This window comes from Cygnus atratus, chromosome 20, assembly GCF_013377495.2.
Source record: "Cygnus atratus isolate AKBS03 ecotype Queensland, Australia chromosome 20, CAtr_DNAZoo_HiC_assembly, whole genome shotgun sequence".
Lineage (NCBI taxonomy): Eukaryota > Metazoa > Chordata > Aves > Anseriformes > Anatidae > Cygnus > Cygnus atratus.
Genome location: NC_066381.1, coordinates 10,815,354 through 10,828,590, shown reverse-complemented (window position 1 = coordinate 10,828,590; position 13,237 = coordinate 10,815,354). Strand labels below are relative to the sequence as shown.

At 38.3% G+C, this 13,237-nt stretch overlaps 3 protein-coding genes across 4 annotated transcripts in view; 1 reads left to right on the top strand and 2 right to left on the bottom strand.

Moving 5' to 3' along the window:
• NF1 (neurofibromin 1) overlaps positions 1–13,237 on the top strand; it is a 100,665-nt gene that overhangs the window by 49,342 nt on the left and 38,086 nt on the right. The gene's annotated exons all lie outside the window — the stretch shown is intronic.
• Positions 5,601–7,885, bottom strand: OMG (oligodendrocyte myelin glycoprotein). Its single transcript, XM_035561136.2, has 2 exons — positions 7,764–7,885; positions 5,601–7,025 (listed from the first exon to the last, which is right to left on the bottom strand). The coding sequence occupies exon 2, from the start codon at positions 7,017–7,019 to the stop codon at positions 5,700–5,702; it is 1,320 nt and encodes a 439-aa protein (XP_035417029.1). The 5' UTR covers positions 7,020–7,025; positions 7,764–7,885; the 3' UTR covers positions 5,601–5,699.
• Positions 9,378–12,199, bottom strand: EVI2B (ecotropic viral integration site 2B). The gene is made up of 2 exons (XM_035561138.2): positions 12,072–12,199; positions 9,378–10,890 (listed from the first exon to the last, which is right to left on the bottom strand). The coding sequence occupies exons 1-2, from the start codon at positions 12,077–12,079 to the stop codon at positions 10,056–10,058; spliced, it is 843 nt and encodes a 280-aa protein (XP_035417031.1). The 5' UTR covers positions 12,080–12,199; the 3' UTR covers positions 9,378–10,055.

Here is a 13,237-nt window from a genome sequence, read left to right as displayed (position 1 = left end):
CACAGGAATAAAAATGGATGTTTGGAAACTCAGATTTTCTCCCAGTTGTTGCGTTTGTTCACTGTTGTAGTTGAATAAGCTTGAAAAATTGTCATCCTTCTACTGCAAGTTAGCAGGATCAGCTAGAGTCACTTCATCTCTCCACTCCCACCTGCATTTCTGGTCCATTCCTCAATTCTGTCAAAGTAATTTTGGAACCTGTTTCTCTGACACTCATGCAAATATGTATCACAAGAAAAAATATCTCCTTTTTAGGATAGATAAATACAGCCAATGCAGTCATGCAGGTACACCCATCTTTTCCTGCTTGGACATGAGCCTGCAGCTAATAAGACAGAAAATATTACACTTTTTTTTTTTTTTTGGGGGGGGGGGTGGGGGGTAAAGTCCCTGGTGTTTATGCTAGAATACACTGTCTTTAAATTCTCTTTAAAATTTGCTTGCTTGCCACCTTTTTCTCCTCCAGTTTTTCCATTGAATACTGTCTTATTTCATGTCAAGTAAAATAAAATGCCTGCATTGTTATCTTGTCCTGTTCAGACAAAAAATTAGGTATACATATGCCAAGAGTAGTGACAATCCATCTTCACAAAGTTTACTCTGGCATTGATCCAGGGCATCCTTATCTATTCTGGGAAGACTAGACATACAGTGTTTTCTTCATTTGGAGAGCAAGGAATGGTTATTTCACCTGTAAAGAAAAGAAAGAATTTCTGGAAATAAGTTGGTACAAAAGCATGCAACACATGCTTGCTAGGTGTAGAGCCCCTGTTACCTTTTTTTTAAAAGCAGAAAAATGAAATTATCCACAGCTGGCTAACTTAACCGGAGTGTTCAGTCTCTAAGGAAGCTTACAGGCATGGTGGTTATGACTTAATAATGAGTTCATATGGAAGTGATTTTTGTAAAATATGTTGGTGTTTCAGTGCTAGAAACTACTTCGATATTTGGAGCAGAGGCCTAGAAACTGTTTATATAAATCTGTCATAAACAAAAATTACCTAGAAGCTATTTTGTGCTTCTTTCAGCATTTGGGACCTTGACGTCTTACTGTTAGCTGGTCCAAGGGGCAGTGATTTTAAGTATGTCGTTAGGATGTTAGTGAGTAAAAGGAAAGTAGGTACTGGTGCATGCTTTTAAAGGCACTTGGGAGTGATTGTCTCCATATAAAAATCCTGTCCCTTCAGCACTGCAAGATTCACATCTCAAATTCTGTGTAACAGAGTATGTGAAAAGAAGACAGAAGAGAGCTTAAGTCTTAAACAGTTGTTCAAAATTCTTGTTTGCTGAGGTTTGAGATAGAGTATATATTAACCTATGTGTAAGATGCCTACAAATATTTCTTGGGTCTACATACAGCCATAGAAATACACAATTCTTGCAGAATCAAACACTAATATCTTCAGAAAGGCTGGGGAATTGATTAACCACTCCTTCGACGTTGGTTGTACATGTCCAAGTATCCAAGAATTAAGCTAGTGGGGTGCTTACAAAAATATATAATATGACATTGAAATGGGCTACAGTATCATTTCCTTCACTTCAAGTACATGTACTGCTTGCCACTTGTGAGTGAAGCGTACGTGTGTGAAAACTAAAAGAACTAACCTCCATTAGGAAGATGTGTGAAGATGAGCAGGACTAAGCATTAACCTTTTTGCGGGAAGCATTTCAGTTTAAGGTTGGGGTTTTTATTCGGGGGTCTCTCTGGCAGGCTTAGGAAGGTGTTAGCACTGCCCAAGTGGAGGACGTCGACCTGGCTGTCACAAGCTGGCGCTCTGCACCCCTGCTGCGCTGGTGGGACTGCGGGTACCCCCCCACGGTGGGCATGCAGGCTGTGGCCCCGACATGCACGTCCTGAGGAGCGACGTGTGCCAGGGCACCGCGGCAGCAGTGAGCAGAGAGCAGTGCCCTGTGTTGGTGCGGTGAGTGCCTCCCCGGGGCTACCCGGCCTAGGCTTACCCGGTGCTTCTTTGGAATGGCGAAAGTGGCTACGTGGTGCTTACTTGGGGTATTTGTCTTAGGGTTCTGAGCCAGATGTCGTGTTTTGAGGTGTGAAATGGGGAACAACTGTTTAGATTTGAGCTGGCAGTACATTTGAGGGCTTGCAGCAAGCAGATTTTTTTTATTTTTTTTTAGTTTGAGATCTTGTTGTTAAGGCATTGTTGAGTCATTTTACTGATATATCTGGATCAGATTGTATCCTTCTTGTGCTGTGAAATTTAATCTTGTCTGTCATTTTTCTCCACATTTGTTTCCCGGGTAACAACCAGACTTCCAAAGGCAGTGATCTTCTGTCTCTAATCCTTACTCTGTTACTAAAGTGATCAATAAATCAATAGATTACTGCCATTAAGTTTTAGAGCTGATATCCCAAACTAATTAATAGGAAATGTGGAAATACAGACCTCTGAGTTGTTTCACACCCCAGCTATCCCTGCCGCAATTATAATGTTTTAAGAGCCAACATCTCTACAAGAAGGCATGCTAGACTTCTTCTGGATAATCAATTAGTAGACAGAAGACAGCACCATTTTCAAAAAGACTATTGAACATCATGTTGAATTGTTGGATAGTTATTTTCCAACAAAGAATTTTCTGAGGGTAGATTATTGTGTTTGTATTATCAGAGACCGAATGACCAGCATGTTTAAAAGGAAACTGGTTCTGTTGTGTTCACATCCTTGCCTCTTGCTTTTATTTCAATTTGGCTGCGCTGTTGCCAAGCAACAAGTGCCCGACTCCCCCGGTCGCCTGCCTACTCCAGCTCTGTTATCAACTCATTTGTATGCCAGAAAAATACAAGGAGCCTAAATTTCGGTCTGCTTTTTTGAAGGCAATCTGCCTAAGAAGCCCTCGTTTGCACCTACCAAAGGCAAGTTGTGGGTAAAGAGATAGCCCTAGAGTTTGGAAAGAGGTGCCATCTCCCTTCCATACACATCTGTGATTTGTTTGTTTCCCAATCAGTGCGTGTATTTAGAAAACCACAGAACCCCATGTGCACATCCAGGCTTTTATCAGCATGCTTAAAACTTTGAAGAAGACTTGCCATTTGCCCTGAATTACTTGTGGAAAACAGGATTTTTTCATAGCTTCACTGTTCACTGGGTAGTCTCATTGTAGGTGGAACATGCTCAGAGCATTTAAAAGTTGAGTCCACATAGGTGTTTTGCATCCAGTAAGATTTGGCATCCTGTATTGAATGGCTCAGCAAAAACATGTAATATTTCATGTAATTCCCTCAACATAATTCACTCAAGTCGTTGTAGTTATAGTACCTCATTTTGTGATCTCTGTCCTACCTTGCAAGCTAAGCTGCTTTAAACTGTGTGGGATGAAACCATATGGGTGAGATAATTCTAGGAAATTCCTAATTCTGAACTTAATAAGTAGGTTGATACTGATTTAGTGTCAGTCAGTACTTATCAAATACATTACCTGCCCAAAAAGGGTGGCAGGCAGTGGCATTTTTTCGGATACTGATCCTACTTACTGGAATTTCAGTTTGTGTCAGATTATTTAACCTGGGGAAAATATATGGAACTTGTGCAAGTGGGGAACTTTCAGCCTGCTGGTAGTCACTCAGGTTAATGAGGCACTTCTGCTGGCTACTGAAGGCACTGTGCACATATTGCTTATAGTCCAGGTTGTTTTAACTTTGACTTGGGTAACTAGTTCTTGTGTACCTCACATGCCTATGAAATGTCAGTGGTGTGTCAGTGGTGGGTTTTTTCTTTAAAAGCTTTCTGTTCTATTAAACACGAAGATACTTTTTTTTTTTTTTGAGATGGAGAAAGTACCTTTTTATAGCAGATAGACATGTCTTAGGGGGTTGCAACTTTTAAAGAGTAAGAACGGGAAGGGTAGGCAATGTTACCATTATCACATCAGCTTATTAATAAACAATATTAGGAAAATTTGAATATCAGAATAATACAATTGGCTTATACCATAATTTTCCCCCATAAGACATAGAGATTGGGCCAAATGCCTGCTTGAAGTAGGTTTGTATAATAAAATAGTATCTATTCAGCAATTATTACCTATCCACCAAGAGTATATGATAGCAATGCTTACGTGAAAAGAAGCACTGTGACTAATTCAGTTCAATACAAACATAACTTTATTTTTACTTAAATGCCAATGAAATAACTGTACAAATTTATCGTGTAACATTTACTGTTAGAAATTAAAACACATTTCTGATTATAGAAATATCGTTCACAATTGGAAAGTTATGATTTCTCTGATACCAGGTTGTAAATGGTCTACAGCCCTCACTGACACCTAGGAGAAATAGGTAGAGGGCTCCAGTCCTGGTATTGAGGTTTTCTGGATTTTGCAGCACCTTCATGCTACAATAACTGGAAATTAAATGGCTTGAAATGCATGGAAAACATTGTATAAAGATATGCAGTATTAGGTGAATAATAATTTTTCAATGAACTTGTTCTTCAGGTTTCATTTCATGCTGTTTGCAAAACTTCATCAGTAGTATATCAAGTACCTTTGCCACATAGTTTTCTTAAGGTGGTGAAAACCATGCGTGCATCTATTTCTACTCATTGATGGTGCAGATGTCAAGGAGAATAGTGTTCGTGCTCATCATTGTAAGGCAAGGATTTGGGCATGTTCAATGCCATGGATTTAATTAATTTTTTAAGTCAAAGCATTCAAGGATTGTTTAAATGACAGCTGTTAAACTAATTGCTTAGTTGATGTATGTTACATAACTTGCATTAGAAATTGGCTGATATCTTGTTTCAGTGTTTAAAAAGTAGTTCGAAACACTCTGGCTGAATTGCAGTATTCTTTTAAGCGTAGCATAGTGACAGATATTTCAGATTTTTGAATGCAACTGAGTGGTCAATTTTGTTAATTTGTGTAGGTAAGTTCCTTGTTGGAGAGTGTCATGGCATTGAACATCTTGTGTTTTCCTCTACTTCTATCTTTTTTTTAAAGTATGGAGAGCGAGAAATAACTTGCCTGCAGTCTCTAAGTCAAGACAGAGCAAAAAGAGGTATCAGCCCCTACCATTTTTCCCATGCTGAAGTTGGACCACGTTGGCTTCTCAGTTTACCCTCTCTTATATAGACATCATTGCATTGTCATATTTAATTCCTAAATTCAAAACTGTTGTTCTTCGTATTTAAAATATGCTAATACATATGAAGCAAACATAGATACACATGCTAGCAATTTTTCTCAGGAATAACTTCTGATTAGTGCAACAGCTAGGTTTAGTTTCTTTATTTCTCCCTTCCTTATGCATGTCATCATAACAAAGAATCTGTGCTGCTATATTACAAGGATTGCTCATCGGCAAGTCAAGCAAGACAATGCAGATATGATACAAGACTTCTGTTTTTTCCAGTTGTTTATGACAAAATCATACATAAAATCAGTACTTAAAATTCTGATGTTTTATTCTGTGCAAGTAAAATTAAAAATTTAAATACAAAATAAGCACATTTTTAAAAACAAAATCATAGGTTAGTTCTACTCAATTAAGACATTAAAATAAGTAGCAGCTTAGTATCCAGACATTAGTGTGCACTTCTTTTAAGAACTGTTATCTTCTTTAGATCAGTCAGAACTTCAAATTTTTTGTATTTTGAGTAATTATTTGACCTGGATGTCTTACCTCCAGCTATGTATCACAGGAATAAGCTCAATACTTCTCACAAGAATACAAGCCCCTAGCCAATAAACATTGCCACTGCATTAAGCATTACAGCGTAAAACCAATATACCTCACAGATACTTGCTTTGGAGGGCACATCAGTGTTTAAAATACTTGTGGTGGATTCCTCTCTCCTTAAGGTAGCAGTTGTGCTTTGAGGCATTTTTGAGTAGTTTGTTGGCATTCCGCTGGTGATACTTAGAGTCATGGGAGTAGTGGATGATCCCGTTGGATGGGTCAGGCTTGAGTTCACGTCAGTTGAATCTTTAATGTAGATTGTGTGTGTGGCTGCTGCTTCGTAAGAGCTAACCTTCCTAGTTGTCAGGTCTTCTGGATAGAGGAGCAGTGGCCGGTCTGTGCTCGTAAACAGTACAGTTTGGCCTAAGGTAGCCAAGGTAGTAACTTCCTTAGCTTTAAATTGTTTATGCATTTTTGTCATTTGGGATGGTTCAGTTGCCACTGGAGAAGCAGCTTTGTCTGCTGCCTTTATTCCTTTAATCGTGTGGTTAGTGGCTGGAACTGTGGGAGCAGCTGCAGCTGGCGTGGCGTTCACCCAAAGCACAGATTCGTTAGCACAGGGAGCCCCTATGACGCTGGCGGTGGTTCCCTGCACCCATTTTAGTAAATATGGGATGTTTTGTTTATCACTGCAGGACCAGGGGTTGTTATATAGTGTTACTACTTGTAGCTGAAAGAGCTGGTCAAAAGCTTTGTCAGGAATGTATGTGAACTTGTTGTTGTGTAGGTAGAGGCTTGTAAGGTGCTGTAATCTCACCAGTGTTCCTGGAAGTATCTGGGACAAGAAATTACTGGATAGATCCACTGTCTCTATGTTGTAGGGCATATTGGTTGGAACTGTCCAAAGTTTGTTGCTACTGAGGTTGAGAAACTTGAGACTGCTCAGTGTGTTGTTGATGAGAACAGCTCTTTCCACCATGTTCCTAGAAACATCAAGCACTTTAAGATTCCACTGGTAAGCTGTGTCAAGTTTCTGAAGAACTTTAATGTTGTTATTTATGGCATATAATTCCCACAAGGACTTGGGCAGATGAGCAGGAATATTCTTGAGCCAATTATTTGAAATATCAAGGGTCCTCAAGTTGGTGAATCTTGTCAGCTGATGATCAAGATCTACGAACTGGTTAAAGGACAGATTTAAATATGTAATGTTGTCTTGAAGTCCATGTGGCAGTACAGTTAAGTTTCTGCCTGAACAGTCCACATTCCTGTTGTTTCCTGAGCATGTACAGTTAGAAGGACAGATAACCAAAACAGTGGGTATGAATAACAGAAGAACCAGCAGACAGGTAGATGCTTTCAATATCTGGTGTTCCATTGCTCCCTAAAAATAAATATACCAAAATGACACCCTTTAAATCTATGTAATATATTTTATTTATTTGTAAGGGCTGTCTTTGCAATGATTAGTTGCAGCAGAGATTAAGTAAAAATATCAATAAACCCCTTTGTGGCACGGTCCTTTTTATAATTGTTCAAGAGAGACTTTACAAAGCATCCCTTCATAGACTGTCATGTTGTCTGGCAGAATGAGACTTGTTTTTTCATCTCCCTTTCCCCATCAAGCTCAAATGAGGGCTTTCTTCCGAAAATGCAAGTCTCTTCCAAATGTTATACAATGTCTGCTTCTTGTTTTTAGTGATTTCAAGCCTATATTATGTTTGGAATAATGTGTTCTTTTATACGAGATGAAAAAATGGCTGTCAACTGGATCTGCTTCACAAATCTCTGCAGTAATGTAGCAGTCCCCCCCATACATGCATGCTATTTGCTTAAGTAGAATTGGTTAAAATACATTTTAAATTGTTAGGAATTTAGTTTGAAAACCAAATTCTGTATTCATGGTAACATGCATATTGCTATTTTTCTGTATTATCACGTCAGTTACATTCTCAAAGCTGGTAACACATGTTTGAAGCTGATTTAATGTTAGTAAGAAATCTCTGACACTGCAGCAAATTTCTGGTGCAAGCATCTGTCATCAACTAATAATTTTGTTCTTATTTCTATCTCTAAATTTGTAGTAGGTTTTTGTGATTAAAAACAAAAAATGCAAACTTACCGTAATCTCTTCTGCAATATCAGCACATCATTTCTGTGAAAGATTTAAGCTTAGAGGTCGTCTTGTTCTAGAGAGTAGCTACAGTTGCTGTCTGTGGATTGTGCTTGCCTCTTCAGCTGCATCGTATTGCTGCTAGCTGGGGCTCTGCAACCACCTGATCTGTACTACACTGGAGGACTGCAGAGCTGTCATTGGTGCTGACTCAAATTTATTGCAAAGCGTGCATATTCAATAAAATAGTTGGCTTTTGTAATTTGACTTAGTTAACTTCTCCCTAACTATATTTTTTTAGTCATGTTAATGCATCATAATATAGTATGTAAGATTACCTAAGTAAACAGTACTGAGTGGAATTTTGGTGGGCTATTTTAGCTTAACCTATGAGTCCATTTAAATGTTCCCATTTAAAAAGTCATGCAAGCTGTGTTCTTTTTTACCTTCATTTGATCTCTGCTTCTGTAGTAAAGGTTAATGTTAATTTAGGCTTCCTATCTTGAGCTTTCTTAAGCAACACTGCTAGGATATCTTTTCATAATTTTAAAATGCTCAGTTTGCTGCTGCTCAGGTCAGGTTGTCCCTGTATTGTCAGGTATAATATAGCCCAGATTGTAGAATTTAACTGCTTTCTCTAGGACATCTTTATCTGCATTTCTCCAAACAATATCGTAAGAGTATATATATTGTTTATAATGCTGTTACTTTTAACATCATTTAGTGCAACAAGCCTTACAGAAGTCTCTGAGCAACTGGAAAGCTGTTTTTCAGGCACACAGATGTATACATCTCATACAAACAATAAGGAAAATAATTGTAAATATCTTTTCCTGTGCCCATTGTACCCACATCAGCATAGAATTGCATATGCACATCTTAAGACTTATTTTTTAGTGGTAATTTAAATAATTTGAAATTTGTTGTTATATGTGCAAACAAGTGGTCTGCATAATGCATACAAATATATTCCCTCTTCCAACAAACTCAAGACTGCAAGCTCTTTGCCTCTTTGCAGAGATGTCGTAGAAACCTAGCTTCAGCATCTGGCAGCTTCTTTCTATAAATTTAAGCATTTGATACCAGCAAAATATATCTATTTTTTAATTTACCTTTGAGACCATCTTTCAACTTCCCATCAAATAGCATATTAAAATGCATGGTTCTAGACAGGGCAGCAAGCTTCTCTTGTAGTCAGGACCCAGAAAGGAACCTCTAAAATGCTTAAGCATCTGGAGTTAAAAGGCATCTGGCATCTAGACAACCATAAATCAATTTTTGAAGTTTATATAAATAAGATTGAATCTTTTCTGAAAAGACTGCTTTAAAGGAGATAAGTAAATGTGCACAACTCATTCTGATAGTTATTTGCCTTGGGTGTTCTGTGAACTGTTTCTATTTAGCCACAGAAATCAAAAGTGCCTAGGTAAAAGAAGGCTTTTTCATGCTTGTTCTTCATGTGCTTGGAACTGTTTCAGCTCTTTTGTGACCACTTTACTTTCACTATTATTCTCTGTGTTACCAAAAAATAGTATGTAGTGACTAGAGATTTTATATCACTAAATATTTTGGCAATATTTGATCTGGAGGAAATCTCCTTTCTATTAATGAAGAGCAACTGATGGCTGTTATGAGGATTTATTTTAAACGCCTGTCAACCGCTGTTACCAAGTAGTCTTCAGTCATATGCAGAAAATAGACCTTTTTATGAAAGATAGCCGATAAGTATGCATGTCAAAGCATTCGGATTTTGTTCTGCATTGGAAGCTTTGTATCTAAGAAAATTCTCTGTTTTGCTTTAAGCGACCAAAACATCTTTGAATTAGAAAGCTTTATTAAAATTAGCTTGAATTCATTGCATTCACTTGTACAGCCTAATAGGGCAAACAGTTGTTAGAAGCTCTGAGTACCTCTAAAGCTTATACTGTTTCTTGAAAGCTCCGTGTCCATCTGTATGCTATGTATACGTATGTGCTGACACGCAAAGGTATGCATGCTGTTTTCCATAGTCTCCAAAATCTGGAGTTGCTACTTGTCTATGCAGTGGGCTCCATCTGTATTGTATTTTGGCATGATTTGTTTTGGGCGGAACTAGGTTGTTCCCTTCTATGAAAGCTGAAGTCAGTAAGTGCTGGGGAACCATTGCTCATGCTGTGGTTTGGTTGTTCCTGCTTGTGGCAACTTCTCCATTGTTCAGTTATTTGAAGAATGCTTCATTTGAGAAAAATGAGAAGCATGTTGGAAAGTGATTTTGGCCATCTATGGAGGGTGTTCTGGCTGTGGCAGTGATTCATGAATCTCTTAAATGATTAGCTCAGGAGGGGGGGGAAATTGTTCCTTTATTTCTGAGTGAAGTTCTTCTTGTTTGCTGGGATCCAAACTGTGATCCTCAGTTGGTTCCCTGAGCCAGTCAGGTGGAGGTGGCAGGTCAGAGGACCCAGAAGAGGGGTGAGGACACGAGCCAGCTGTGCAGCTTGCTGCATCTGAGACGGGCGGTGCAGCGGCGCTGGAAACGGAGATACTGGCTGCAGAGCAGTCTTCTGCTGGTGGAGGCAGTTGGCTGCTTTCATGACTGGTGGTGCAGTTGGATGGTTTCTCTGTCATGATAAGATCATGCTGGAAGTGTGTATCTTCTCTAAATTTCCAAGGCAACACAGATAAAACCGATGAACGCTTGGTAGCCTGGCCAGAGTCCATAAAGATATCTGGTGTGTCTCCATCTGCAAACGGAGAACGACCAGCCCAGTTTGAATTGACTAGAAGGGGCCTTTTGCAGCACTTCCACAGAATAATCACAGTAATAGCAATTATCATACTAACCAAAATTAGGCCAATTATCATTGCTGCTAGGCTTTCATTGCTAGGCTCTTTGCATATTCCAGTCGGGTGAGGTGTTGTCATCACAGCAGTCAGTGCTCTGCCAAACGTGTGCAGACTGGGTCCGGTTGTTTGCAATCGGTACGTAGTAAATCTGTTTTTTGTTGGACTCCTGGTACTGGTATATACATTTCTTTCACTCATGGGAACATCTGAGGGTGTTTCGGTAGAAAGCGATTTCCAGATTTCTCCAGAGATAAGAACCAGTATTATTTGGCTGCGCACCATTTCCCTGCAGTCTATTGAAATGCGTCCTCTCCTACATCAGAAATAAAGTAGAACATGCTAAATGGAACTTCTGAAGTACCACTTTACAGGCACCAGACAATGTTATGTTATACGTAGTATAAAAATAATATTAGACTCACTGTTTGAACTTTCATGCCTGTTGCCATTTGTATAACCAGCAGGTTTGTCACTGATTTTACAAGCAGCAGACAGATTTTCAGTATTACTGAGTATTACTGTTGAAGTTAAGCAACTTTAAAGAGAATGTCATAATTACTATTTTTTCACATTATCAGAAAAAGGCATTGGGAAAGAAGTCTGAAGTATGGTTCAAAATAACTTTAATCATTCACCTAAATGGTTATGGATGCAAAACAAAATATGAAACACTCGCAGAAGTATTGACAAACAGTATTGTCACAAAAGCAAAGAAAATTGTCTTGTTTTATACCTTAAAGATTGAAAGAGACAAGCCAAGCCTGAGTTAAAAGCTGTTAACAGTTCTGTTACTTTTATTTCCTGTTCTTGCCTCACTTCTGCAGTTAGAGTGTAATATTTTTTTTAAAGTTTCCAAATACTGCTACTGTAATGGAACATCACTCAAACGTGCTCAGATTGTTTTAGTATAAATTCCTGCATGTGGAACATTTTGGTAATGACGGGGATTGTGTTAATGTTAAGTGTTTGGGATCAAACACTTTTTTCCCTGTACTGTTTAGAGTTCAGGTCTCTGAATGTCTCTGTATGAGACAAATCATGTAAAATACAGCCACTATATAGTGATTTTTTTAATCTGAAATTACTTTCGTGCATTTTGATCTAATTTATTATTATTATACTAGTCATGTGAAACGGTCTCCAGAAAATCAGTATGCATTACTACTGCACCTGAAATTTAATTTTATACGTTTAATGCTTCTAGAGAACCATATAATCTAAACTGTATAAAATTCATAACAGATAAAAATGATGCTATTTCATTTTCTTTTGCTTCCCTCTTTTCAAAATACAGTCAAATAATACATACAGAGTTCATGATAATTCATAGTAACAACATTTTAGGACTGAGATAATGCTTGTAAGATAGAGACATTCTACAAGAGCTTTGACTATGTCAGAAACCTACAAAGTGCTTACAAAGCACTGCACGCAGTTTCTTTAAAAACAAATAATGCAAATATTAAGCAGTGACAACTTGAAGTTGATTCTTACCTTGACATTTATGGTTTATCAAGCAAGCATCTTATTTTTTGTTTGAAGCCTTAGAAAGACGGACTGTGTGCTGAAAGCCGAGCAGTTTTAAAATGGCTTTTCTCACATTGAAGCAAGTTTCTGCAGCTGAAGAGGAAGTTTACCAACACTTGCTGCAGGAAGTGCCAAGAGTAGGGAGATTACTAAGAAGCTTAGCTCAAGGTTTGCATGATTTAAGAGCAAACTTTTCAGCTCTGATGATTTGATAAAACTTAAATATTTACATGCTTGTGGCTTTTATTGAGTCTGTGTCTATTATGAAGAAATTAATAAATGCTTGGTTTCCTGTCTTTGAAAATAGTTATAAAATTTTTGATTGACATAGAAGTAGGTTTGGATTTTATTTTTACAGGTATAATTTTGATGGTGGTTTTGATGAACTGTCATGATTATTAATGGAAAAGCAACCTTAGGTTCATTGCGGTGAGTCATAGAGAGCCATCTGATCACAAGATACTGGCTTGCTTACACATCTTCATGTGCGTAGTTGTTTTAAAAGGCGGATAACTATAGATTTTACCCTTCCCCCTGCCTCCTCTTCCCCACATTATTATTCTGTCTGGGCAACTTTGGTACTTGCTGTTGCCATTAAAGGGGGACGGTGCTCTCTGAGCAGTTGTTTTCCCACTGTCTCTTTGTCCGCATCCCTTAGTGCAACCCAGACTACTTTGTATTTTTTGTCTCCTTAAGCATTTTTGCCTAGAAAGGCTGCGTGGCAAAAGAAACCTGCAGAAATGTCCTCACAGCATTTTGCAAGTGTATTCTTGTGCCTACAACAGTAGCTAGTGCCATGTCCTCATTCTGCAGCTTCTTCATTTCCTGTATGTGCTGTGCTTCTCTTCTGGTTGCACTGGCTCTTTTTCAGTCTCTCCCTACTCCTGCAGCACAGACAAATCCTGATCCCGTACTGACATAATAACTCACAGTTTCTTGAGTCCTTCATCTCATCTACATTCCCTTCACTCATCACAGTCTCCACCTGTCTTCAGCCATGGATCACACCCTCATTATTATTTCTTTTCCTTCTTTCCACTGATAGGATCGTGATTCTTTCCTTTTTTTCCTTTTTTATTTTATTTTATTTTATGACAGTGTTGTTTCACCCTTTTTATCTGCTTTCTGCTGGC

Bases quoted from the DNA above. Each gene is read 5' to 3' on its own strand.
- OMG (XM_035561136.2), bottom strand. From the start codon at position 7,019: ATGGAACACCAGATATTGAAAGCATCTACCTGTCTGCTGGTTCTTCTG.